The following is a 24,302-nucleotide window of genomic DNA, read 5'->3' on the forward strand; positions in this document are numbered from 1 at the left end:
GTCCTCCTGTGTCACCCATTGTGTCACCCAGTGTGTCCTCCAGTGTGTCACCCTGTGTGTCTTCCAGTGTGTCTTCCTGTGTGTTTTCCTGTGTGTCCTCCAATGTGTCACCCTGTGTGTCACAAAGACACAAAGAGACATAAAGAGACACAAGTAGGCACACAGAGACATAATGAGACACAAAGAGACACAAAGAGACACACAGACATAAAGAGACACAGAGACAAAAGAGACACACAGAGACACATAGAGACACACAGAAACATAAAGAGATACAAAGAGACACACAGAGACACATAGAGATACACAGAGACACACAGAGACATAAAGAGACACACAGAGACACATAGAGACACACAGAAACATAAAGAGACACAAAGAGACACAAAAAGACATAAAGAGACACATAGAGAGACAGAGACACACACAGAGACACGAAAAGACATAAAGAGACACATAGAAACACACAGACACATAAAGAGACACAAAGAGACCCACAGAGGAGTCTGGTGGATTTAGAGACAGCTGCTGAAAACCATGTTCACTGGTATTTCACTTCAGTGTCTCAGAGTCTCTGTGTCCTCTTGTCTTTTTTAAAAGAAACACACACTTTTATATATAAATGATTTATATCATTATATCATTTTCATAAATATGTGTTATTCATGTAGAAAATATTTTAATCTAATATAATAATAATTTTTAAACATTAAATAATGTTTAATGATGAAATGTAAATGTTGTTTATAATAGATTTACACATTTTTATTTGAATTTTATGTGAATAAAAAAAATCATATCAGCGACTTTAAATTAAAGAGGGCAGGGCCCTCGCCCTGTGATTGGCTGTTGGGCTATATTATGCTAATAAAGAGGGCGTGGTCTGCAGCGGGCTCAGCTTCATTGTGTCGTTACGGAGGACTCTAATGTCCCCGCCTGTCCCCGCCTGTGTCCGTGTCGCCGGCTCCTCACGGTGGATTTTTAACCAGGATTTTTCCCGCCGGTCCGATTCCGTTTCGTTCAGTGTTGACGGTGGATTATCAATGTGTTTGTGAGCGACCGAGACACAGCACGAGACAGAGCCGCGAGCATCGGCCTGTCCCCTGTCCTCAACCCGGTGTCCGTGGAACTAGAGGTGTGTATGTGTGTGTTAATGTATGTGTGCGTGTTTATTTCTGTGTGCGTGTTTGTTTCTGTGTGCGTGTGTTGCTGTCCGTGTGTCCGTGTGTGTGTGCGTGTGTGTGTCTGTGTCACAAAATGAAGACATAAGACTTCATTTTTAAACATTGATGTGTGAAGTGATTTAAACTAATTATGTGATGATCGATTTGTCATTGGAATGATTTGATCCAAAAAACGTAAACTTGATTCAATATTCAAACACATGAGGTAGATGATATGACATATATGAGATAGATGATATGACATGTATGAGATAGATGATATGACATGTATGAGATAGATGATATGACATGTATGAGGTAGATCATGATGATATGACATATATGAGATAGATGATATGACATGTATGAGATAGATGATATGACATGTATGAGGTCGATGATATGACATATATAGATGATATGACATGTATGAGATAGATGATATGACATGTATGAGGTAGATGATATGACATATATGAGATAGATGATATGACATGTATGAGATAGATGATATGACATGTATGAGGTCGATGATATGACATATATGAGGTAGATGATATGACATGTATGAGATAGATGATATGACATGTATGAGGTAGATGATATGACATGTATGAGATAGATGATATGACATGTGAGGTCGATGATATGACATATATGAGGTAGATGATATGACATATATGAGGTAGATGATATGACATATATGAGATAGATGATATGACATGTATGAGATAGATGATATGACATGATATGATATGACATATATGAGGTAGATGATATGACATGTATGAGATAGATGATATGACATATATGAGGTCGATGATATGACATATATGAGATAGATGATATGACATGTATGAGATAGATACTATGACATGTATGAGGTCCATGATATGACATACATGAGATAGATGATATGACATATATGAGATAGATGATATGACATGTATGAGGTCGATGATATGACATATATGAGGTTGATGATATGACATAGATGAGGTAGATGATATGACATACATGAGATAGATGATATGACATATATGAGATAGATGATATGACATGTATGAGGTCGATGATATGACATATATGAGGTTGATGATATGACATATATGAGGTAGATGATATGACATATATGAGATAGATGATATGACATGTATGAGATAGATGATATGACATGTATGAGGTCGATGATATGACATATATGAGGTAGGTGATATGACATGTATGAGATAGATGATATGACATATATGAGGTCGATGATATGACATATATGAGATAGATGATATGACATATATGAGATAGATGATATGACATGTATGAGGTCGATGATATGACATATATGAGGTTGATGATATGACATAGATGAGGTAGATGATATGACATACATGAGATAGATGATATGACATATATGAGATAGATGATATGACATGTATGAGGTCGATGATATGACATATATGAGGTTGATGATATGACATAGATGGGGTATATTACATACATGTGGTAGAATATATGACCTATGTGAGCTAGATGAGAGGACATAGATCAGGTAGAAGATATGACAAAGATGAGGTAGATGATGTGACATAGATGAGGTAGAATATATGACATATGTGAGGTAGATGACATAGATGAGGAAGATGATATGACATAGATGAGGTAGATTATATGACATAGATGAGGTAGATGATATGACATAGCTGAGGTAGATGATATGACATAGATGAGGTAGATGATATGACATATATATGGTAGATGGTATGACATAGATGAGGTAGATGATATGCCATATATGAGGTAGATGGTATGACGTAGATGAGATAGATGATATGACATGTATGAGGTCGATGATATGACATGTATGAGGTAGATGGTATGACATAGATGATGTAGATTAGGTGACAGATGAGGTAGGGTTGCACAGATGATGTAGATTATGTGACATAGATGAGGTAGAAGATATGACATAGGTGAGGTAGATGACATTGATGAGGTAAATGATGTGACATATGTGAGGTAGATGACATAGATGAGGAAGATGAGAGGACATAGATCAGGTAGAAGATATGACATAGATGAGGTAGATTACATAAATGAGATAGATGACATAAATGTACTAGGTGATATAGATGAGGTAGGAGGTAGACCATGATTGTAAACTGTCAGCTGTTTGACAGTGGGAAAGAACTTTAGTCTAAATGTCCTTCTGTGTTCTCTGACCTGAGAGTTAGAAGTGTGAACAGTCCGTTCTGGGTGTGGACAGTGTTGGACGGTGTTGGACGGTGTTGGATGGTGCTGGACGGTGCTGGACGGTGTTGGACATGTTACTTACCTCAAAAACTAAATACATACATGTTCTTTATCTTGGATCCTGGACCTTGGATCTTGGATCTTGGATTTTAGATCTTAGATCTTAGACCTTGGACCTTCATCTTTGATCTTGATCTTGGATCTTGAATCTTGGATCTTAAACCTTGATCTTGGATTTTGAGTAGTTTTCTAGTTTTTACGCTGTAATAATGTAGCCTCTTCAAACTGATGCTCACAGTAAATATGTTTTTTCGCTGCATTTATAAAAGTGAAGTAAAATGTTGGAACATAACCTGGTACTAGGTTACTAGATAGTACTGGTGTTACACTGGTGTACTGGTACTAGTTTAGCACTGGTTTTAAAGTTGTACCTCAGAGGATTCAGGTTTTCATTTTGTGTCAGCTTTGAACCTTCAGTCTGTTTCTCTACGTGTGACCTAATTTCTGAGACATTAAGGCTGAAGGGGTTAATCTCCTGTATGGGTGTGTGTGTGTGTGTGTGTGAGTGAGGGGGCGGGGTCTGTCTGTGGGTCTTTGTTTTAAATCCTCCTAAAACCTCCTGACTTCCACCCCATCATGAGTGTGTGTGTGTGTTGTGTGTTATAATCACTGTCCTTGTGAGGACCAGTTGTCCTCATGAGACCAAGACCGGGTCCTCATGAGACCAAAACCGGGTCCTCATGAGACCAAAACCTGGTCCCCATGAGACCAAAACCTGGTCCCCATGAGACCAAAACCTTATTAGACAGAACCGCATTTCTGAGGAACTGGTTAAGTTTAGAGATTTGAGTTGTGGTTTGGTTCAGGTTTGTCATTAACTAGTTAAGGTTAGGTTGAGTGATGCTGTGTGAAACTTTGCGTGGGACAAGCTATGCGTGGGACAAACTTTGTGTGGGACAAACTTTGCGTGGGACAAACTTTGTGTGGGACAAACTTTGTGTGGGACAAATTTTGTGTGAGACAAACTTTGTGTGGGACAAACTTTGCATGGGACAAACTTTGCATGCCTGTCCCATGTCCTCAACCCGGTGTCCGTGGAGCCAGAGGTGTGTATGTGTGTGTTAATGTATGTGTGCGTGTTTGTTTCTGTGTGCGTGTGTGTGTCTGTGTCACTTTAAGACTTAATTTTTAAACATTAATGTTTGAACTGATTTAAACTAATTGTGAATGATTGATCTGTCATTGGAATCATTTGATCCAAAAAACGTAAACTTCATTCAATATTCAAACACACGAGGTAGATGATATGACATAGATGAGATAGATGATATGACATGTATGAGGTAGATGATATGACATATATGAGATAGATGATATGACATATATGAGATAGATGATATGACATGTATGAGATAGATACTATGACATGTATGAGGTCGATGATATGACATACATGAGATAGATGATATGACATATATGAGATAGATGATATGACATAGATGAGGTAGATGATATGTCATATATGAGGTAGATGATATGCCATATATGAGGTAAATGATATGACATGTATGAGATAGACGATATGACATGTATGAGGTAGATGATGTGACATACATGAGGTAGATGATAAGACATAGATGAGGTAGATTACATAAATGAGGTAGATGATATGGCATAGATGAGGTAGATTACATAAATGAGGTAAAAGATATGACATAGACGATGTAGATGATATGACATAGGTGAGGTAGATGATACAACATAGTTAAGGAGGATTACATAACTGAGGTAGAAGATATGACAAAGGTGAGGTAGATTACATAAATGAGATAGATGACATAAATGTGCTAGGTGACATAGATGAGGTAGGAGGTAGACCATGATTGTAAACTGTCAGCTGTTTGACAGTGGGAAAGAACTTTAGTCTTAATGTCCTTCTGTGTTCTCTGACCTGAGAACTCTCAGGTCAGAGAACACAGAAGTGTGAACAGTCCATGCTGGGTGTGGACAGTGTTGGATGGTGTTGGGCGGTATTGGGCGGTGTTGGACGGTGTTGGACGGTGTTGAATGGTGCTGGACAGTCTTGGACATGTTACTAAAAAAGTAATTAGTTATAGTTACTGGTTAAAGTAACTGGTTCCCAGAGAAACTGCAGGAGATCCAGTGTGTGAATGTAGTGTTAAGCAGCTTTGAGTTTCATCAAGACCTCAAAAACTAAATACACAAAAAAGTGTTCTGATCTTGGATCCTGGATCCTGGACCTTGGACCTTGGACCTTGGTCTTGGATCTTGATCTTGATCTTGATCTTGAATCTTGGATCTTGGACCTTGATCTTGGACCTTGGATTTTGAGTAGTTCTAGTTTTTATGCTGTAATAATGTAGCCTCTTCAAACTGATGCTCACAGTAAATATGTTTTTTCACTGCATTTAAGTAAAATGTTGGAACACAACCTGGAACTAGGTTACTAGATAGTACTGGTGTTACACTGGTGTACTGGTACTAGTTTAGCACTGGTTTTAAAGTTGTACCTCAGAGGATTCAGGTTTTCCTTTTGTGTCAGCTTTGAATCTTCAGGTTAATCTCCTGTATGTATGTGTGTGTGTGTGAGTGAGGGGACGGGGTCTGTCCATGGGTCTTTGTTCTAAATCCCCCTAAAACCTCCTGACTTCCACCCTATCATGAGTGTGTGTGTGTGTGTGTGTGTGTTGTCTGTTATAATCACTGTCCTTGTCAGGACCAGTTGTCCTCATGAGACCAAAACCTGGTCCCCATGAGACCAAAACCTGGTCCCCATGAGACCAAAACCTTATTAAACAGAACCTCATTTCTGAGGAACTGGTTAAGTTTAGAGATTTGAATTGTGGTTAGGTTCAGGTTAGTCATTAACTAGTTAAGGTTAGGTTGAGTGATGCTGTGTGAAACTTTGCGTGAGACAAACTTTGTGTGGGACAAACTTTGCGTGGGACGAACTTTGCATATGGGACAAACTTTGTGTGGGACAAATTTTGTGTGAGACAAACTTTGTGTGGGACAAATTTGTGTGAGACAATGGGACAAACTTTTGTGGGACAAACTTTTCGGGGAGACCTAACTTGCATGGGACCAACTTTGCGTGAGACAAACTTTGTGTGGGACGAACTTTGTGTGGGACGAACTTTGTGGGACAAACTGCGTGGGACAAACTTTGTGTGAGACAAACTTTGCATGGGACAAACTTTAATCACATCTTTACTTTGGCAAAGTTTGTGATGTCATCACAAGGAAACTTTTCGGTGTGAACTTGCATTGACCCTCACATCTGTGTGTGACCTCATAGTCGACCTCCACCATGACCCTCTGATACCATCACAACCCTATGAAAAAAATGGTCTTCGTTGATTGGCTGTTACCACGGCAACAGTGGCCACCACTTATGCTACTACTTGTATTCACTGTCCATTTCCTGTCTGAGGCCTTGACCACGCCCTTCCCCAAAGACCTGGAGCCAATCAGCATAGTCTCCTCTCAGTGTGAGTACAGTCTTGAACCATGACAGTGATGATGACATCATCACTGTCATGCTACATTGTGGACAGATGCTTATGATGCGTTTACTGACCCTCATGTGTCTTCAGACTCATATCACTTTTCAGGTTTTCATGGTCTCCATGACAACGACACTCAGCGCCTCGGCCTTGACTTCCAGACCATGATGCGCATCAACCATGTGCTGTTCATCGCTGCGAGGTTCACGCACGCACACACACGCAGACACGCACTCACGCAGACTCTCTCTCTGTAGTGAAGGATTGTGGGAACTCTCTTTTTTCAGAGATCACGTGTTCGCAGTGAATCTGACGACCACAGCAGCGGCACTGGATAATGTCATCGTTCCTCAGCTGGTTAGTGACATCACACCATGACTTGTTAAAAACATGTTCACAGAGTTGATGAAAGTAAAGTGATGATAATTATGTTCGTGTGTGTGTTTCAGACGATGACATGGAAATCTGAAGACGTGAGCAAATGTAAAGTGAGAGGAAAGAACAGTGTGAGTTTAAGTGATTCACACCTGATTCACACACGGTGCACACACAATGCATACACTGTTTACACATGACTCACACGCAGTGCATACATTATTCACACCTGATTCACACACGGTGCATACACTATTTACACATGATTCACACACGGTGTATACACTATTCACACCTGATTCACACACAATTCATACGTGATTCACAAACAATTCACACATGACTCATACGTGATTCACATGTGATTCACACCTGATTCACATGTGATTCACACCTGATTCACCCATAATTCATACGTGATTCATGAGATGAGATTCAACTTTATTGTCATTATTTAAATACAAGTTTCGGGTAACGAAATGAGGTTTGCATCTCACCAGAAGTGGGGGTGTAGTGGCTCAGTGGTTAAGACCAGTACCCTGTGTGCAAAAGACATCATGGTTGCTCGTTCAACTCCACCCCTGGCTGATTGTACTCAATTCCCTTGTAAGTCGCTTTGTATAAAAGCGTCTCCTAAATGACATGTAATGTAAAAGTGCAACAAGCAGAAAGTGCAAGAATATGTATATACTGTATTATTCAATTGTTGGGTATATATGGATGGGTGGATTAGTGGGATGTTCTATGGATTAATGCTAATTTACAGAATATTTTACAGATTATGGACATATTTTAAAGGTTGATAGCTTTTTGAGGTGGTATGAACATTCTACATAATAAATAATTAAATAAACAAGAAAAGACATTCTTCGGTGGGCAGAGATCGGAAGGGAGGCAGAATACAAAGATCGGGGGGCAGAGTTGCGAAGTCAGTCAGCTCTGGGGAAAAAGCTGTTCTTCAGTCAGCTGGTTCTGTCCCAGAGGCTTCTGAGGCGTCTGCCAGAGGGCAAGGGGATAAACAGTCTATGGGCAGGGTGGGAGGAGTCTTTGAGGATGTTGTGAGTGCGACGCAGACAGTGTTTCCTCTGAAAGTCCTCAATGGCAGGAAGTGGAGTCCTTGTAATGCGCTGTGCGGTTTTGACCACCCTCTGTAGTGCCTTACACTCTGTGACGGAGCAGTTTCCGTACCAGACTGACATATTTAATCATTCTCAGCCTGGATTAGAGCAGTTTAATTGGAGCAGATTAATCCTGGATTAGTTCATTCTACTTTAAACCTTTGTTTACATTTCAGGACGAATGCTACAACTACATCAAAGTTCTGGTTCCCAGAAACGATGAAACACTTTTCACTTGTGGGACCAACGCTTTTAACCCCACCTGCAGGGACTACCAGGTAAACACACACACAGACACACGCACGCACACACACACACACATTAATTTTTTAACCTTGTATGTGACCTTTGACCTCAGATGACCTCATTGGAGCAGCTCGGCGACGACCTCATCGGTCAGGCTCGATGTCCCTTCGAGTCACATCAGTCCAACATTGGACTGTTCACAGGTCAGTTACACTTTACATCCTTAAGGTGGAGCTGTGACTACAGAATGTTACAATTACACATCAATCAACACGTTACATGTTTCTTGTCAGGCGGGGACTTCTACTCCGCCACCACCACAGACTTCCTGGCCAGCGATGCAGTCTTCTACCGAAGTCTGGGAGACAATCATCCAGTCCTCAGGACGTTCAAGTACGACTCTAAGTGGCTGCGAGGTGAGCAGACACTAGAGTTGTTCCAATTCCGATACCGGTATCGGAAATGCCTCTGAGCGCATCGGTATCGGCGAGTACTGGAGTCCATGCACCGATCCAATACCACGTAATTTATTAGAGCTCCGTTATCTCTGACACGTTTTTTCTTCGCAGCTCTTGAAACAGTTGCGTTGTGCTGTTTTAGAGGTGTGAAGAAGAACTGATCACCCGACACCTGTAGACAAGGAGCTAACGTTAGCTCATCATGTCGGTGGTTTGGCAGTATTTACCAGTTAGCTCCGTTACCGTTGTTAGCTGCGTTAGCTCCGTTAGCGCGCCTACAGTCAAACTGGAGCGACCCGTTTATTAAACGAAAAGAGCAGAGAGACAACTAACCAGCGTACCTGTGTCCTGCGTATGTACGCCTCTGTTTTTAAACTTTAGCGTTACTTCAGGGACTCATTTTTGCAATCTGGAAAAATGATGTCACGCGCGTCCTTTCCCGGTCAGTTGTCATGGAAACATGAAGCTCTGCCAGTGCTGTGGTGTTTGGACCAGAGTCAAAACAAACGTACAAGCTGAAAAACGAAATGAGGTCAAAAGCTTATCTAGTCCCGCCCCCATTACCCACAGAATACATATTTTCATCGTACAATACATAATTTTTCTTTTTTATGACATTTTGACAAAAACATGATTCAGCATCAGGTAGCACTCAGAGATGCAGTCTAGCTCTAGACAGTCAATCAGACTCCATGTGTGTCAGCTGTTGTTTAGGTACATTTGCTTCCACTGCCGTCTCCACACAGTGTCTACAGATTTCTGTCTCTGACCTTTGTCATACTTTCCTCCTGGGTCATTCTGTATCGATTAATGGTCGTCTCTACATACTTCTTTTTAACTACACTCCGTTTTGCTGATTTTTTCATCTCCTCATCCAGATTATTCCACTGTCTGACACCCGTGACTGATACGGTAAAAGATTTGATATAATATAATATTTTTTTTTTTATAACACACTGGTATCGGTATCGGTACTCGGTATCGGCCGATACCCACAGCACAAGTATCGGAATCGGTATCGGGAGGGAAAAAATGGTATCGGACCATCTCTAGCAGACACACTGACACACACACACAGATACACACACAGACACGCAGACACACATACACACACAGACACGCACACACACACAGATACACACGCACACACAGACACGCAGACACACACACACAGACAAACACACAGAGACACACATGCACGCACGCCCACAGATACACACTCACAGACACGCACACACAGACACACATTTGTCCCAATTGTCCCAAAGCATGCTGGGAGGTGTAGTAATTCATTAGGAGGAGGTTAAAAGAACAATGCAGTGAACAATGAATTTGTTACAATTTGTCTCCACCCCCATCATCCTGACCCCACACTTTTTTCCTGACACAGAACCTCACTTCCTTCATGCTATTGACTATGGAAGCTTCGTCTACTTCTTCTTCAGAGAGATTGCAGTGGAGTTCACCGTCCTGGGAAAGGTAACAAACTACACCTGAACACACCTGCATGACTGGGTTAAACCCCTCCCTCTCACCTTTGACCCTTGCCCTCTCTCAGGTGGTCTTTTCTCGAGTTGCTCGCGTTTGTAAGAATGATAGCGGCGGTTCGCCCCGAGTTCTGGAGAGATATTGGACATCCTACCTCAAGGTCACCTTACAGTCTTGTTTCCATGGTAACAGCTATAATGAAGAGTCATGTTCACGTGTGTGTGTGTGTGTGTGTGTGTGTTCAGGCTCGTCTCAACTGTTCAGTCCCTGGAGATTCTTTCTTTTACTTCGATGTCCTTCAGTCTGTGACAAACGTGCTGCAGGTGAACGGGAGGCCGGCGCTTGCTGGAGTCTTCACCACCCAAGACAACAGGTAACACTCACCTTAGCGTTAGCTTCATGTTAGCTGAGCATTTCCTTAGAATAACCTGAGCGTTAGCTGTATGTTAACCTCGTGTTAGCTTCATGTTGGCTGAGAGTTTCCTTAGAATAACTGAGCATTAGCTTTATGATAGCTACACAGGAGCTAAATGCTTCTCTTTTAATATAATAATATAACATAATATAACATGTTGCTGAAATGCATTGTGGGTCTGTTGCTGTGCTTGAGCATCAGCCAATCAAATCACATTATGCAAATAATGTAGCACATGTGCTTCTGACAACATTAGCAACTCCGTGCTGCTCATTTGTGAAAGATGCCTCTAGCACCAGACTTTAGCCACATCCACCGACACATATGTGTGAGCCCAGACTAACTGGCTCCACCCCCTCAGTATCCCTGGCTCCGCCGTCTGCTTCTTCTTCATGGACGACATCGAGAACATCTTCAGTGGGACGTTTAAAGAGCAGCAAACCAGTGACTCATCCTGGACACCAGTACCTGACCAAAGGGTTCCCCAACCCAGGTGAGAGCACCATCTACAGCCAGAATCACCTGAGACCAGATTGTTCAATGCAGGACTGTGTGTGTGTTTGTAGACCAGGTGTGTGTGCAGGTGACGGCGCTGCTGCTGACTACATGTCATCAGTTCACTTTCCAGATGAAACACTGACCTTCATCAAGTCGCATCCTCTGATGGACAAAGCTGTTCCGTCTGTGAACGAGCGGCCGTCCTTCATGAGGACGTCCAGCAGGTAACACAGAGGGCAGAGCCACCAGGTGTGGGGTCAAACCTTTCATGCCACACATCATGTGGACTTTGGTAAATTTACAAGTGATTGATCAATCACTAGGCAGCCTGTGGCCAAGGGGAAAGGGAACTTGACTTGTAACCGGAGGGTCGCCGGTTCAAATCCCCACCCGGCCAAAAAGGGCTGGCGTACCCCTGAGCAAGGTACCCAACCCCCAATGCTCCCCGGGCGCCACTCAGTGTGGCAGCCCACTGCTCCTAATTCTAGGATGGGTCAAAATGCAGAGGAATACTTTCCCTAAGGGGATTAATAAAAACTAACTTTAACTACCACTCTGCTTTGTCCCTCCCAGGTCCAAGTTAACCCAGATTGTGGTTGATGTCTCTGCTGGCCCATTCAAAGACCGCATGGTGATGTTCTTGGGCTCAGATGACGGACGAGTCCTGAAAGTCTTGGTGAGCACATATCTCAACAATAGCATCGGAACCAAACTGCTGGAGGACATCGATGTTTACAACCCGTCCAAGTAAGACACTAACCACGAGGTCCATGTTTACAGTCTGTCCAAGTAAGACACTAACCGTGAGGTCCATGTGCTAACACTGGTTTATTTAAACTAATCTACTTCCTGTGTGCAGGTGTAATGTTCAGGGACAGGAGGACAGGGTGGTCCTGGGTCTGGAGCTGGATAAAGACCATCATGCCTTGTTTGTGGCCTTCAGTAGCTGTGTCCTCAGAGTTCCGCTCAGCCGCTGCTCTCATCATGGCGGTTGTAAACAGTAAGACTTCTGCCCACCAAAATAAAAGTCACACAGAGTGACCACACGAGGCAGCAGAGGAGTGGCAGCTCCTGGTGTGTAATGTAGGCTGAGCCCCTGTGTCTCAGCAGCAGGGGGCGCTCTTTCATAATTCTGATGTTGTAAGTCTTTTTGTCTCAGAAGCTGTCTGACCTCTCGTGACCCGTACTGTGTGTGGCTGCGGAGCGGGTGTTGTGCCGACATCACGCAGGGCTTAAAGTAAGCCCTGCCTCCTTTTGTCTCACCACTGACATCATAAATCTGATATGATTAAGATGAATGGTTAGTGTCCATTAGAGACTCCGCCTTCTCGTCTTGTAATCAGTATTATTAATGACTCATCAATCATCAGATTTTTATTTTTTATTTTTGCTGTTCTCCCTCTGACCCCGCCCCCACCCGTCTGTATTTTGATTTATTTTTAATAATCATGAACGGCAAGGTTCCCTTAAATGAAAGGCATCATTATTATTATTACTTTTTCTGTAAAGTAATAATAATAATGTGAAATAAAAGTCATTAATGAAGTTACGTTGTGGTTGCCGTGGATACGCCTAATTGATTCCAAGGATCCTGACACGGGGGAGGAGTCTAATCAGTTCCTGTGTTGTCTCAGGTCGGGCTTTGAGCAGGACATTGAGGACGAGCAGTTGTTTGACCTGGACGGTTGCTATGGTGAGATAAACTTTGGTAACCATGGTAGCAGCTGATGGTTGTAAACACAGGAACTAAGATGAATGTTTGATTTTTTTTCCAGCTGATATCTTGGCGACATCACGGTCTGACTCCACCTACGGTAAGAAAATGATGTTGAGCTGAAGGATTGTGGGAAAGTGAGTTCTATGTTGGATATTTACAGAGCACGCTGTGTTTGAAGTGAGGGAAAAGCACCATGAGTGGACAGGTGAGGTACTGCATCTCAATCTGGGGACTGGATCCCCAAACATCAACTCTCAGGTTTCTCTTCTTGGAACCATGAGTTTAGTCATTATTGAGAGTCCATCCACTGAGTGGAGGAAAAGTCTTTATATCATCCTCAGATCTGAACATCTGAACATCACTGACAGGGGTGGGGTTGACTGTCTCACTGACAGAGGTGGGGTTGACTGTCTCACTGACAGAGGGTTGACAGTCTCACTGACTGTCTCCACTGATAAAGAGGTAGGGCGACCATCTCACTGACAGGGGTGGGGTTGACGGTCCACCGACTCCTCACTGACAGAGGTAGGCTGACTGTCTCACTGACAGGGGTGGGGCTGACTGTCTCACCGACAGGTGGGGTTGACTGTCTCACTGACCGTCTCACTGACTGTCCAACTGACCGTCTTACTGACGGTCCAACTGACCACCTCACTGACCGTCTCACTGACCATCTAACTGACCGTCTCACTGACCATCTAACTGACTGTCTCACTGACAGGCTAATTGACCGTCTCACTGACAGGGGTGAGGTTGACTGTCTCACTGACAGGGGTTGGGATTGACTGTCTCACTGACAGGGTAGGACTGTCTCACTGACTGTCTCACTGACATAGGTGGGGTTGACTGTCTCACTGACGGGGGCTGACTGTCTCACTGACAGAGGTGGGGTGACTGTCTCACTGACAGAGTGGGTTGACGGTCTCTCACTGACAGAGGTAGGGTTGACTGTCTCACTGACAGAGGGTTGACAGTCTCACTCACTGTCTCATTGACAGAGGAAGGGTTGACCATCTCACTGACAGGGGTGGGGTTAACTGTCTCACTGACAGAGGGTTGACTGTCTCACTGACTGTCTAACTGACCGTCTCACTGACTGTCTCACTGACCGTCTCACTGACCGTCTAACTAACCGTCTCACTGACCATCTCACACCATCTGACTGTCTCACTGACTGTCTAACTGACCATCTCACTGACTGTCTCACTGACCGTCTTACTGACGGTCCAACTGACTGTCTTACTGACCGCCTCACTGACTGTCTAATTTACTGTCTCACTGACAGGGGTGAGGTTGACTGTCACACTGACAGAGGTGGGGTTGACTGGCTCACTGACTGTCTCACTGATAGAGATGGGGTTGACTGTCTCACTGGACAGGGGTGGGGTTAACTGTCTCATTGAGTGACCTACCACAGAGGTGGGGTTGACTGTCTCACCGACAGGGCCGGGACTGTCCCACTGACAGAGGTGGGGCTGACTGTCCACTGACAGAGGGTTGACTGGACTGTCCCACTGACAGAGGTGGGGTTGACTGTCTTACTGACAGGGGTGTAGTTGACTGTCTCACTGACTCTCACTGACAGAGGTAGGGTTGACTGTCTCACTGACAGAGGGTTGACGGTCTCACTGACTGTCTCACTGACAGAGGTAGGGTTGACCATCTCACTGACAGGGGTGGGGTTACAGTGCTGAAACCTGAGCAGGTCACAGCAGTGGTTCATGGGAGAAAAGAGGGAGATCAGAGATCATCACTCACTCACTCATGCTAACTTCTAGCATGTAATGAATCGTCCTCTGACCCTTAAACCTTGAGTTGTCAAAACATTATAAAGGATATTTAAATCTAAACCTATTAATTAACTGTATGGACCATTTTCTGTCTTCCAGACATGGACCAGCGAGCCACTGCTAACGTCCACTACACGTTCCTGCTCGCCTGTATCCTGGTGGCATTCTTCCTGGGCATGGTGGTGTCGGGTTTTTTGGTGTCATGTTACTGCAGCCGTGGCGCCGCTCAGCGAGCAGCGGCGCTGGGAAAAGAACCTGAGGCGTCGCTGCCTCGCGGTCTTTCGTTACGATCACTCGCTAAACTCAGTGGACTTCTCGAGGGAACGCCAAAGGTGTGTGATCATGTCACGATGCACTGCTGCCAAACAGGAAGTCAGTTTTTACTCATCGGGAAAAATGACAAACATCTTCCAGAAAGAGTTTTCATTGTTAAGCTGCTGTTTATTTCCCATTTAAAACAAATGGATCAATTATTTGTTCATATGTGTGAAAGTTCTCATTCATGCAGGTCATCGTCATCTTCACTAGATAGACAACTGGACTCATTTCGAACTGGTTTAAACATGTTTGAGCAAGTTTTCACTTGAGCAGGTTTGAGGAAGTTTGAGCAAGTTTGAACAGGTTTGAACTTGTTTGAACAGGTTTGAACAGGTTTGAGCTGGTTTGAACAGGTTTGAACAGGTTTGAACTTGTTTGAACTTGTTTGAACAGGTCTGAGCAGGTTTGAACAGGTTTGAACAGGGTTGAACAGGTTTGAACAGGTTTGAACTTGTTTGAACAGGTTTGAGCAGGTTTGAACAGGTTTGAGCAGGTTTGAACTCATGCACTGACACACACACTCACTCACTGTGAAAAATGATTCAGCAGAGTTTCAGATAAAAAATGCTCAGTGATGGTTATTTACTGACCTTTGACCTCTTCCCCAGCAGGTCAAAGTGGGCGTGTCCACACCACGGCTATACAGCTCTTTCATGTCTAACAGTCAGGCCTCATCAACCCCCCACACGCCACCATGTCACGACCTGCTGCTGGGCGGCGCCCACCTCAGGCTCTCTCAGGTATGACTATAGGTTCAGTGTCTTTGTTAGCCTAACCTAGCACTGCTTTTAGCTTCCTGCTAACAGCTAACATGTCTATCATGATTACACAGTTAAAACATGCTGACGCATCATTGTTTACACATTATTCACTGCCAGCTCACACACTCTAATGTTTGGTCTGATTACAGCACTCATAAAACTAAGATTTATCTGCGTCCAGTGTTGCATTAAGATCTTGTGTAGATGATGGCAAAGTCAAAGTCTTCCAAGTGGGGTTCAGGTCTGGACTCATGTCTCATGCTCCCTGAACCACTCGATATGTCCATGCCATCAGGGAAGAAATAATCTGCTAATTCGGTATATTCAGGAAGTCAGCTGACCTCAGTCTTTGGGCTCAGAATGTAGCTGAACCTGGACCTGACAACTGTCAAGACTGCCAACAATTAACCAACAATTAACAACAATAACCCAACAATTAATCAACAATTAACAATAACCCAACAATAACCCAACAATAACCCAACAATTAACCAACAATAAACCAACAATAAACCAACAATTAACCAACAATAAACAACAATAAACCAACAATTAACCAACAATAAACAACAATTAACCAACAATTAACAATAACCCAACAATAACCCAACAATAACCCAACAATAAACCAACAATTAAACCAACAAAAACAACAATAAACCAAATACAACCTCAACAATAAACAATACAATAAACCAATTAACCAACAATAAACAATTAACCAACAATTAACAATAACCCAAATACCAATCATCAATAAACCAACAATAAAACCAACAAATAATTAACCAACAATAAACTAACAATAAACCAATAATAACAAACAATAAACCAACAATTAACCAACAATAACTCAACAATTAACCAACACTCAATCACAATTAAATCTAATACTAACCCAACAATTAACCAACAATAACCAACTCCAACAATAAATCTAACAACAATTTCCCAACAATAAACCAACAATAACCAACAATTACCCAACAATTAACCAACAATAACCCAACAATTGACCAACAATAAACCAACAATTAACCAACAATTAACCAACAATAAACCAACAATAACCCAACAATTAACCAACAATTAACCAACAATAAACGGCTGCTGTGAAAAAGTGGCCACTTCTTTTTTCGGCCAGGCAGCATATTAACAGTATGATTTATTATAAATCAGAATACCAACACCACTCCCTCTTTATCTCTGTTTCGCCTTTTTCTCAGGTGGATGGTCAGCTGTCTGTCTTGACATTAAGTGAGTGTAGCCCTGACTCCACCCCCTACTCAACCCCTGACTCCTCTTCTGAGCTGCCAGTGAACAATCAGAAAGACTACAGCGTCAGAGACAACAGCGTCAGAGACCACAGCGTCAGAGACAACAGCATCAGAGACAACAGCGTCGGAGACAACAGCGTCAGAGACAACAGCGTCAGAGACCACAGCGTCAGAGACAACAGCATCAGAGACAACAGCGTCGGAGACAACAGCGTCAGAGACAACAGCGTCAGAGACCACAGAGAGACAACAGTGTTGGAGACAACAACAGCTTCAAAGACTACAGCGTCAGAGACTACAGCGTCAGAGACTACAGCGTCAGAGACTACAGCGTTGGAGACCACAGCGTCGGAGACCAAAGTGTCAGAGACTACAGCGTCAGAGACAACAGCTTCAAAGACAACAGCGTCAGAGACAACAGCGTCTCCTTGCTGCACGTCCTTGAGGAGAAAAAGACCTTGAAAAATGAGCAAGCAGTGGCAGGCAGGGCAGGAGGCAGGATAGGAGGCGGGGCCATTTCGCATCATCACTGCGCACAGACGGCTAACGACGTGTCGGCGCTGGATGAGCTGCTCAAACACATCCACGAGGTCAGTGCGTCTGGAAGTGGCGGCATCAAGGTCCTCACCACGTCCTCTTGTGCAGGACAGTACCACCATCATCAGTCTGCTCGACATTATAGCTCCTCCCTGCTGCCGGCGGTCCGCCTCCCCAAATGTCTGGACCCGCCTCCTCAAAACTCCACCTCCTCCACTCCACTCCTGATTCCAGAAAAACCAAGAGGAAGCTTTGTGATGCGCCACCACAGCTTTAACCTGCAGGGGGTGCCCAACACCAACACCAACAATGGTCCCTCAGGCGCTAACAGGGGAGCTAAGGCTAATAACAGCGGTGTGTCTCTGACGCGGCAGCACAGCTACAGTGAAGGTCCACGTGTCCTCCTATCAACACTCTCAATCAAACCACAAATTCCGCCCACATCTGTGCTCCTGACCAAGACAGAGGCGTCACCAGCACAGGCGACGGAGACGTCCAACCACTGACAAGTTTCAACATGGCCGCCACAGTCCTCACCTTTTGACAAGAGGTGGACATAGAACCATGAGGACATGCCTCTAGACTCTGAGACAGAAGTGGACATGGGACAGTGGGGACACGCTTCCAGACTCTGAGACAGGAAGTGGATATGGAACCATGAGGACACGCCTCCAGACTCTGAGACAGAATGTGGACATGAGACAGTGGGGACACGCCTCCAGACTGTGAGACAGAAGTGGAGATTGGGGACACGCCTCCAGACTCTGAGACGGAGGTGAACATGGGACAGTAGGGACATGCCTCCAGACTCTGAGACAGAAGTGGAAATTAAGGACACGCCTCCAGAGTCTGAGACAGAAGTGGAAATTGAGGACACGCCTCCTTGTGGCTTTCTTCTTATTCAAATGAAGGAAACTCAGATGATGTGAATGTGTAATAAACACACACGGGTATAAATGTGATCACACTAACAGTCGAGGATTATCTGTCAGTCATTGTGTGTGTTAACAGGTGGATTCTTCATGATGGTGTTTAGTTTAGTTTAGTTTCATTGTTTTGTAAAAGAAACAAGCAATAAACATTTGAAATGTGACCAATGAGGAGGACGTGCTCTGTACTGAGACACAGAGAGAGAGACACTGAGAGAGAATGAGACACAGAGATTTTTGATTTTTAAATCTCTTTTATTTGCTTCAGAGCATCCATTACATTTTTGGCTCTGGAGGAGAAAAAAACTAAATCATCATCTTTCACAGAACATAAAACTCCCTTCTCCCCCCACACTTGCAAAAAATCCACCAAATTATTTGTTAATCGATAAAAAGTCAAATCAGTTTTCAGTCTGGTCTTCAGCATCCACGTCCACAATGTTCTCCACTCTACTTCTCCTGGTTATGTAGACGGCCATCTTTGATAACTGACAGTGAGTTTTCTTTTTCCTGTCACATTTGTAACCGAGAATAAATACAGAGTGAGAAAACGTTTCATTAAACAAAGAAAAAACCTGAAACAGAAAGTGAAACAGAGGACTTAATCTAACACACTGTAAAAAACAGTGAGTGAACAGAAAGGACATGAATCAGTGACATTTGGATTAACAACAGAGATAAAAGCATTTACAGCCACCGCACCATGGAGAAGCCTCCACTCTGTCCCTGAGCTTGCTCTGCAGTAATGCTTTTAAAACCAAATAATACATCGTCCTCCCCGTCATGTTCCACAAACCATAATCAATAAAATCATTCACTTCAAAATAAAAACCAGAGTCACTTTCAAGAACAGGAGTGATGTTTATGTTGGGGAAAGAGTCAGTGGGATCAGGCTGAGCTGAGCCGTCACAATAGTTCGTTAAAAGAGTCAGTTCAGAGTCAGTCTGCTGCTGTTTCCAGTCTTTCAGCAGGAGACCACTCACCGTGACTGACCTGGTCCCCAGACACTGGGCCAGAGCAGCAGCATTGTCCAGGCGAGGTCCGGAGCATCCATCTCAGCGACGTTCTGGAAACATGACCGAACCAGGGCACCATGGGCGTGAGAACCCAGCAGGTCGGACAGAGCTGAGCGTTTGAGTTTGAGAACTTCAATATGTTCTCGGTCTCCTGTGGAGTCTGCTCGGTTTTGTAGTTCCACCACTTCTCTCTCCAGATCTCTCATAGACCTGGTCATGTCTCTAGTGACACTGAGAGTGTACTGCAAGCAAAGCTGTTTGATCTGAACCTTTCCCACGTCCCACCACTGCTGCAGAGAACTGTACTCGGACTTAGTCTGACCAAAAATATTTGAGTGACTCTTTAAAACCATTATCGGTCAACAGTGTGGTGTTAAAGTGCCAGTACGCACTTCTACATTTCACATTCTTCATAAAAACCACACACTGCACCAGGGAGTGATTGGAGAACCCGACAGGGCTGATCACACTGCTCTTAAAAACATTCAAATGATGCTCGTAACAGTAAAACCTATCAAGTCTTGCTAAAGACAGTGTGTTACCTCTAGAGTGAAGCCAGGTGTACTGACGCTGGCTCCTGTGGAAACATCTCCACACATCACACAACTCAAAGGTTTCCATCATTTTACTGATGGCGTTTTTAGAAGCAGTGTGAGGTTCCCCGTGGTTCCTGTCTAAGACAGGGTTCTCTGTGCAGTTAAAAACAAGAACTCCTCACTGCAACACTTGTGAAGTGTTTGGTTCAGTGTTTCTATAAAAACCAGTCTCTCCAGAGCAATAACTGGAGCATAAACATTTATAAAAAACAGTTTCATCTTCTCAAACTCAGCAGTTACTTTTAAAAGTCGGCCTGGAACGACCTCGTCGACAGTGAAGTTAAAAGGTGTGAATTCTCTGGAGAAGAGAATCCTGACCCCCCCACTGTTACTGTCCCTGTGACTTAAAACCAGCTCCCCATTCCACTCCTTTCTCCAGTCACACTCATTATCAGAGGTGCTGTGTGTCTCCTGAATAAAAGTGACATTCAGTTGTTTAGTTTGGATCAAATTAAAAAGTGCAGCTCTCTTTGTGTCCTGACAGTTTGATGTCACACATGATTAAAAAAGAGCTGCAAACAAACAAAAACACACTCACCAAACTAAAGAAAGGAAAAATAAACACACTCATCCATTATCCTCCTTCTCTCGCTGGAGTCCAACTTTTGTTAAAAATGTCTTCAGCCGAAAGACCTCTGTTTCAATAAAAGCAGGATGACCGAGGTCTCCTTTGTCCTTCATCAGAGACCTGACTGACTGACTGAAGAGACGCAGATCAGGGAAGAACTCCTCAATGTTCACTCCCTTCTCTCCTTTTGTGTCAGCTAAAAACTTTCTGACACAAGAGAAGGAGGAATCACTGTGTGTCTCCCAGTGTGTCCTCCAGTGTGTCTCCCAGTGTGTCCTCCTGTGTGTCTTCCTGTGTGTCCTCCAGTGTGTCACCCTGTGTGTCCTCAGTGTGTCTCCCAGTGTGTCCTCCTGTGTGTTTCTTCCTGTGTGTCTTCCTGTGTGTCTCCCAGTGTACTCCTGTGTGTCCTCCTGTGTGTGTCTCCCAGTGTGTCCTCCTGTGTCTCCCAGTGTGTGTGTCTCCCAATGTGTCCTCTGTGTCTCCCAGTGTGTCCTCCTGTGTCTGTGTCCTCCTGTGTTTCAGTGTCCTCCTGTGTGTCTCTGTGTGTCCTCCTGTGTGTCTCCCAGTGTGTCCTCCTGTGTTTCTTCCTGTATGTCCTCCAGTGTGTCCTCCTGTTTGTCTCCCAGTGTGTCCTCCAGTGTGCCACCCTGTGTGTCCTCAGTGTGTCTCCCTGTGTGTCCTCCTGTGTGTCTCCCAGTGTGTCCTCAATGTGTCTCTCAGTGTGTGTCTCCCAGTGTGTCCTCAGTGTGTCACCCTGTGTCTCCCAGTGTTCCTGTGTTTCTCCCAGTGTGTCCTCTGTGTGTCTCCAGTGTGTCAGTGTGTGTGTGTGTCCTCAGTGTGTCTCCCTGTGTGTCCACCTGTGTGTCTCCCAGTGTGTCTCAATGTGTCTCTCAGTGTGTCCTCCTGTGTGTCTCCCAGTGTGTCCTCCTGTGTGTCCTCAGTGTGTCACCCTGTGTCTCCCAGTGTGTCCTCCTGTGTTTCTTCCTGTGTGTCTCCTGGTGTGTCTCCTGTTTGTCTCCCAGTGTGTCCCCTGTGTGTCCTCCAGTGTGTCTCCCTGTGTCCTCCTGTGTGTCTCCCAGTGTGTGTCCTCCTGTGTGTGTCTCCCAGTGTGTCTCCTGTGTCTCCCAGTGTGTCCCTGTCCCTGTGTTTCTGTGTCCTCCTGTGTCTCCCAGTGTGTCCTCCTGTTTGTCTCCCAGTGTGTCTCCCAGTGTGTCCTCCTGTGTTCTTCCTGTGTCCTCCAGTGTGTCCTCCTGTGTGTGTCTGTGTGTCCTCCTGTGTGTCTGTGTGTGTGTGTGTCTCCAGTATGTCACTGTGTGTCTCCCAGTATGTCCTCCAGTGTGTCTCCCAGTGTGTCCTCCTGTGTGTCTCCCAATGTGTCCTCCTGTGTGTCTCCCAGTGTGTGTCTCCCAGTGTGTCTCTCCTGTGTGTCTCCCAATGTGTCCTCCTGTGTGTCTCCCAGTGTGTCCTCCTGTGTGTCTCCCAGTGTGTACTCCTGTGTTTCTTCCTGTATGTCCTCAGTGTGTGCTCCTGTGTGTCTCAGTGTGTCCTCCTGTGTGTCTTCCTGTGTGTTTCCCAGTGTGTCCTCCTGTGTGTCCCAGTGTGTCCTCAGTGTGTCTCCAGTGTGTCCTCCTGTGTTTCTTCCTGTATGTCCTCAGTGTGTGCTCCTGTGTCTCCCAGTGTGTCCTCCTGTGTGTCTTCCTGTGTGTTTCCCAGTGTGTCCTCCTGTCCCAGTGTGTCCTCCTGTGTGTCTTCCTGTGTGTGTGTCCCAGTGTGTCCCTGTGTGTGTGTCAGTGTGTCAGTGTGTGTGTCTCTCCTGTGTCTCCTGTGTGTCTCCCAGTGTCCTCCTGTGTGTCAGTGTGTCACCCTGTGTGTCTCCCAGTGTGTCCTCCTGTGTTCTTCCTGTGTGTCCTCAGTGTGTCCTCCTGTGTGTCTCCCAGTGTGTCCTCCTGTTTGTCTCCCAGTGTCCTCCAGTCAAGTAGTGTGTCCTCCTGTGTGTGTGTCCTCCAGTGTGTCAGTGTGTGTGTGGTGTGTCCTCCTGTGTGCTCAGTGTGTCCTCAGTGTGTCACCCTGTGTTTCTCTTCCTGTGTCCTCAATGTGTCACCCAGTGTGTCCTGTGTGTCCTCAATATCATCATTATGGTCAGAGCAGCCTGCCACTCTGGTCACTGTCTGTCCTCTGACTGCAGAGGACTCAGTCTGAACACTCTGTCCATCAGGGCTTTCCCTGTCTGTGTGTGCTGTGTCACTCTGTGCCTCTGTGTGTCTGTGCCTCTGTGTGTGTGTCTGTGGTGTGTGTGTCTGTGTGTGTGTGTGTCTGTGGTGTGTGTGTCTGTGTGTGTGTGTGTGTGTGTGTGTGTGTGTGTGTGTGTGTGTGTGTCTGTGGTGTGTGTGTGTGTGTGTGTGTGTGTGTGTGTGTGTCTGTGGTGTGTGTGTGTGTGTGTCTGTGGTGTGTGTGTGTGTGTGTGTGTGTGTGTGTGTGTGTGTGTGTGTGTGTGTGTGTGTGTGTGTGTGGTGTGTGTGTGTGTGTGTGTGTGTGTGGTCTGTGGTGTGTGTGTGTGTGTGTGTCTGTGTGTGTGTGTGTGTGTGTCTGTGGTGTGTGTGTGTGTGTGTGTGTGTGTGTCTGTGGTGTGTGTGTGTGTGTGTGTGTCTGTGGTGTGTGTGTGTGTGTATGTCTGTGTGTCTGTGGTGTGTGTGTGTGTGTGTGTGTGTGTGTCTGTGGTGTGTCTGTGTCTGTGGTGTGTGTCTGTGGTGTGTGTGTGTGTATGTCTGTGGTGTGTGTGTGTGTGTGTGTGTGTGTGTGTGTCTGTGGTGTGTCTGTGTGTGTCTGTGGTGTGTATGTGGTGTGTGTGTGTCTGTGGTGTGTGTGTTTGTGTGTCTGTGGTGTGTGTGTGTGTGTGTCTGTGGTGTGTGTGTGTTGTGTGTCTGTGGTGTGTGTGTGTGTGTGTGTGTGTGTGTGTGTGTGTGTGTGTGTGTGTGTGTGTGTGTCTGTGGTGTGTGTGTGTGTGTGTGTCTGTGGTGTGTGTGTGTGTGTCTGTGTGGTGTGTGTGTGGTGTGTGTGTGTGTGTGTGTGTGTGTGTGTGTCTGTGTGTGTGTGTGTGTGTGTGTGTGTGTGTGTGTCTCTGTGGTGTGTCTGTGGTGTGTGTGTGTGTGTGTGTCTGTGGTGTGTGTGTGGGTGTGTGTGTGTGTGTGTCTGTGGTGTGTGTTATGCGGGGACCGTCGGCTCTGACCGGCAGCAGCAGCAGCGCCAGGCCGGCGGTCA

At 44.8% G+C, this 24,302-nt stretch overlaps 1 protein-coding gene across 3 annotated transcripts; it reads left to right on the forward strand.

Moving 5' to 3' along the window:
• Nucleotides 1–891: 891 nt before the first annotated feature.
• On the forward strand, nt 892–18,908 carry LOC122786513 (semaphorin-6D-like). 3 transcript variants are annotated; one of them, XM_044052874.1, is made up of 21 exons: nt 892–1,135; nt 6,730–6,922; nt 7,028–7,139; nt 7,225–7,294; nt 7,387–7,443; nt 8,607–8,708; nt 8,789–8,879; nt 8,970–9,092; nt 10,525–10,613; nt 10,693–10,782; nt 10,868–10,995; nt 11,399–11,530; nt 11,604–11,759; nt 12,109–12,282; nt 12,395–12,535; nt 12,695–12,772; nt 13,170–13,228; nt 13,311–13,349; nt 15,142–15,374; nt 15,969–16,100; nt 17,348–18,908. In XM_044052874.1, the coding sequence occupies exons 2-21, from the start codon at nt 6,769–6,771 to the stop codon at nt 17,858–17,860; spliced, it is 2,673 nt and encodes an 890-aa protein (XP_043908809.1). In that variant the 5' UTR covers nt 892–1,135; nt 6,730–6,768; the 3' UTR covers nt 17,861–18,908. The 3 variants fall into 3 exon arrangements, with proteins under 3 accessions (XP_043908809.1, XP_043908810.1, XP_043908811.1); XM_044052875.1 differs by having other exon boundaries at nt 15,972–16,100; XM_044052876.1 differs by having other exon boundaries at nt 12,698–12,772.
• Nucleotides 18,909–24,302: the final 5,394 nt, after the last annotated feature.

Source organism: Solea senegalensis, linkage group LG20 (genome assembly GCF_019176455.1).
Source record: "Solea senegalensis isolate Sse05_10M linkage group LG20, IFAPA_SoseM_1, whole genome shotgun sequence".
NCBI classification, from domain to species: Eukaryota; Metazoa; Chordata; class Actinopteri; order Pleuronectiformes; family Soleidae; genus Solea; species Solea senegalensis.

What these genes read in the sequence shown, in the direction of transcription:
- LOC122786513 (XM_044052874.1), top strand. Translation starts at nt 6,769, where the DNA reads ATGAAAAAAATGGTCTTCGTTGATTGGCTGTTACCACGGCAACAGTGG. An exon ending in AAGTGAGAGGAAAGAACAGT is followed by an intron (nt 7,444 to 8,606) that starts GTGAGTTTAAGT and finishes TTTACATTTCAG; the next exon opens with GACGAATGCTACAACTACAT. An exon ending in GATGTTTACAACCCGTCCAA is followed by an intron (nt 12,283 to 12,394) that starts GTAAGACACTAA and finishes TCCTGTGTGCAG; the next exon opens with GTGTAATGTTCAGGGACAGG.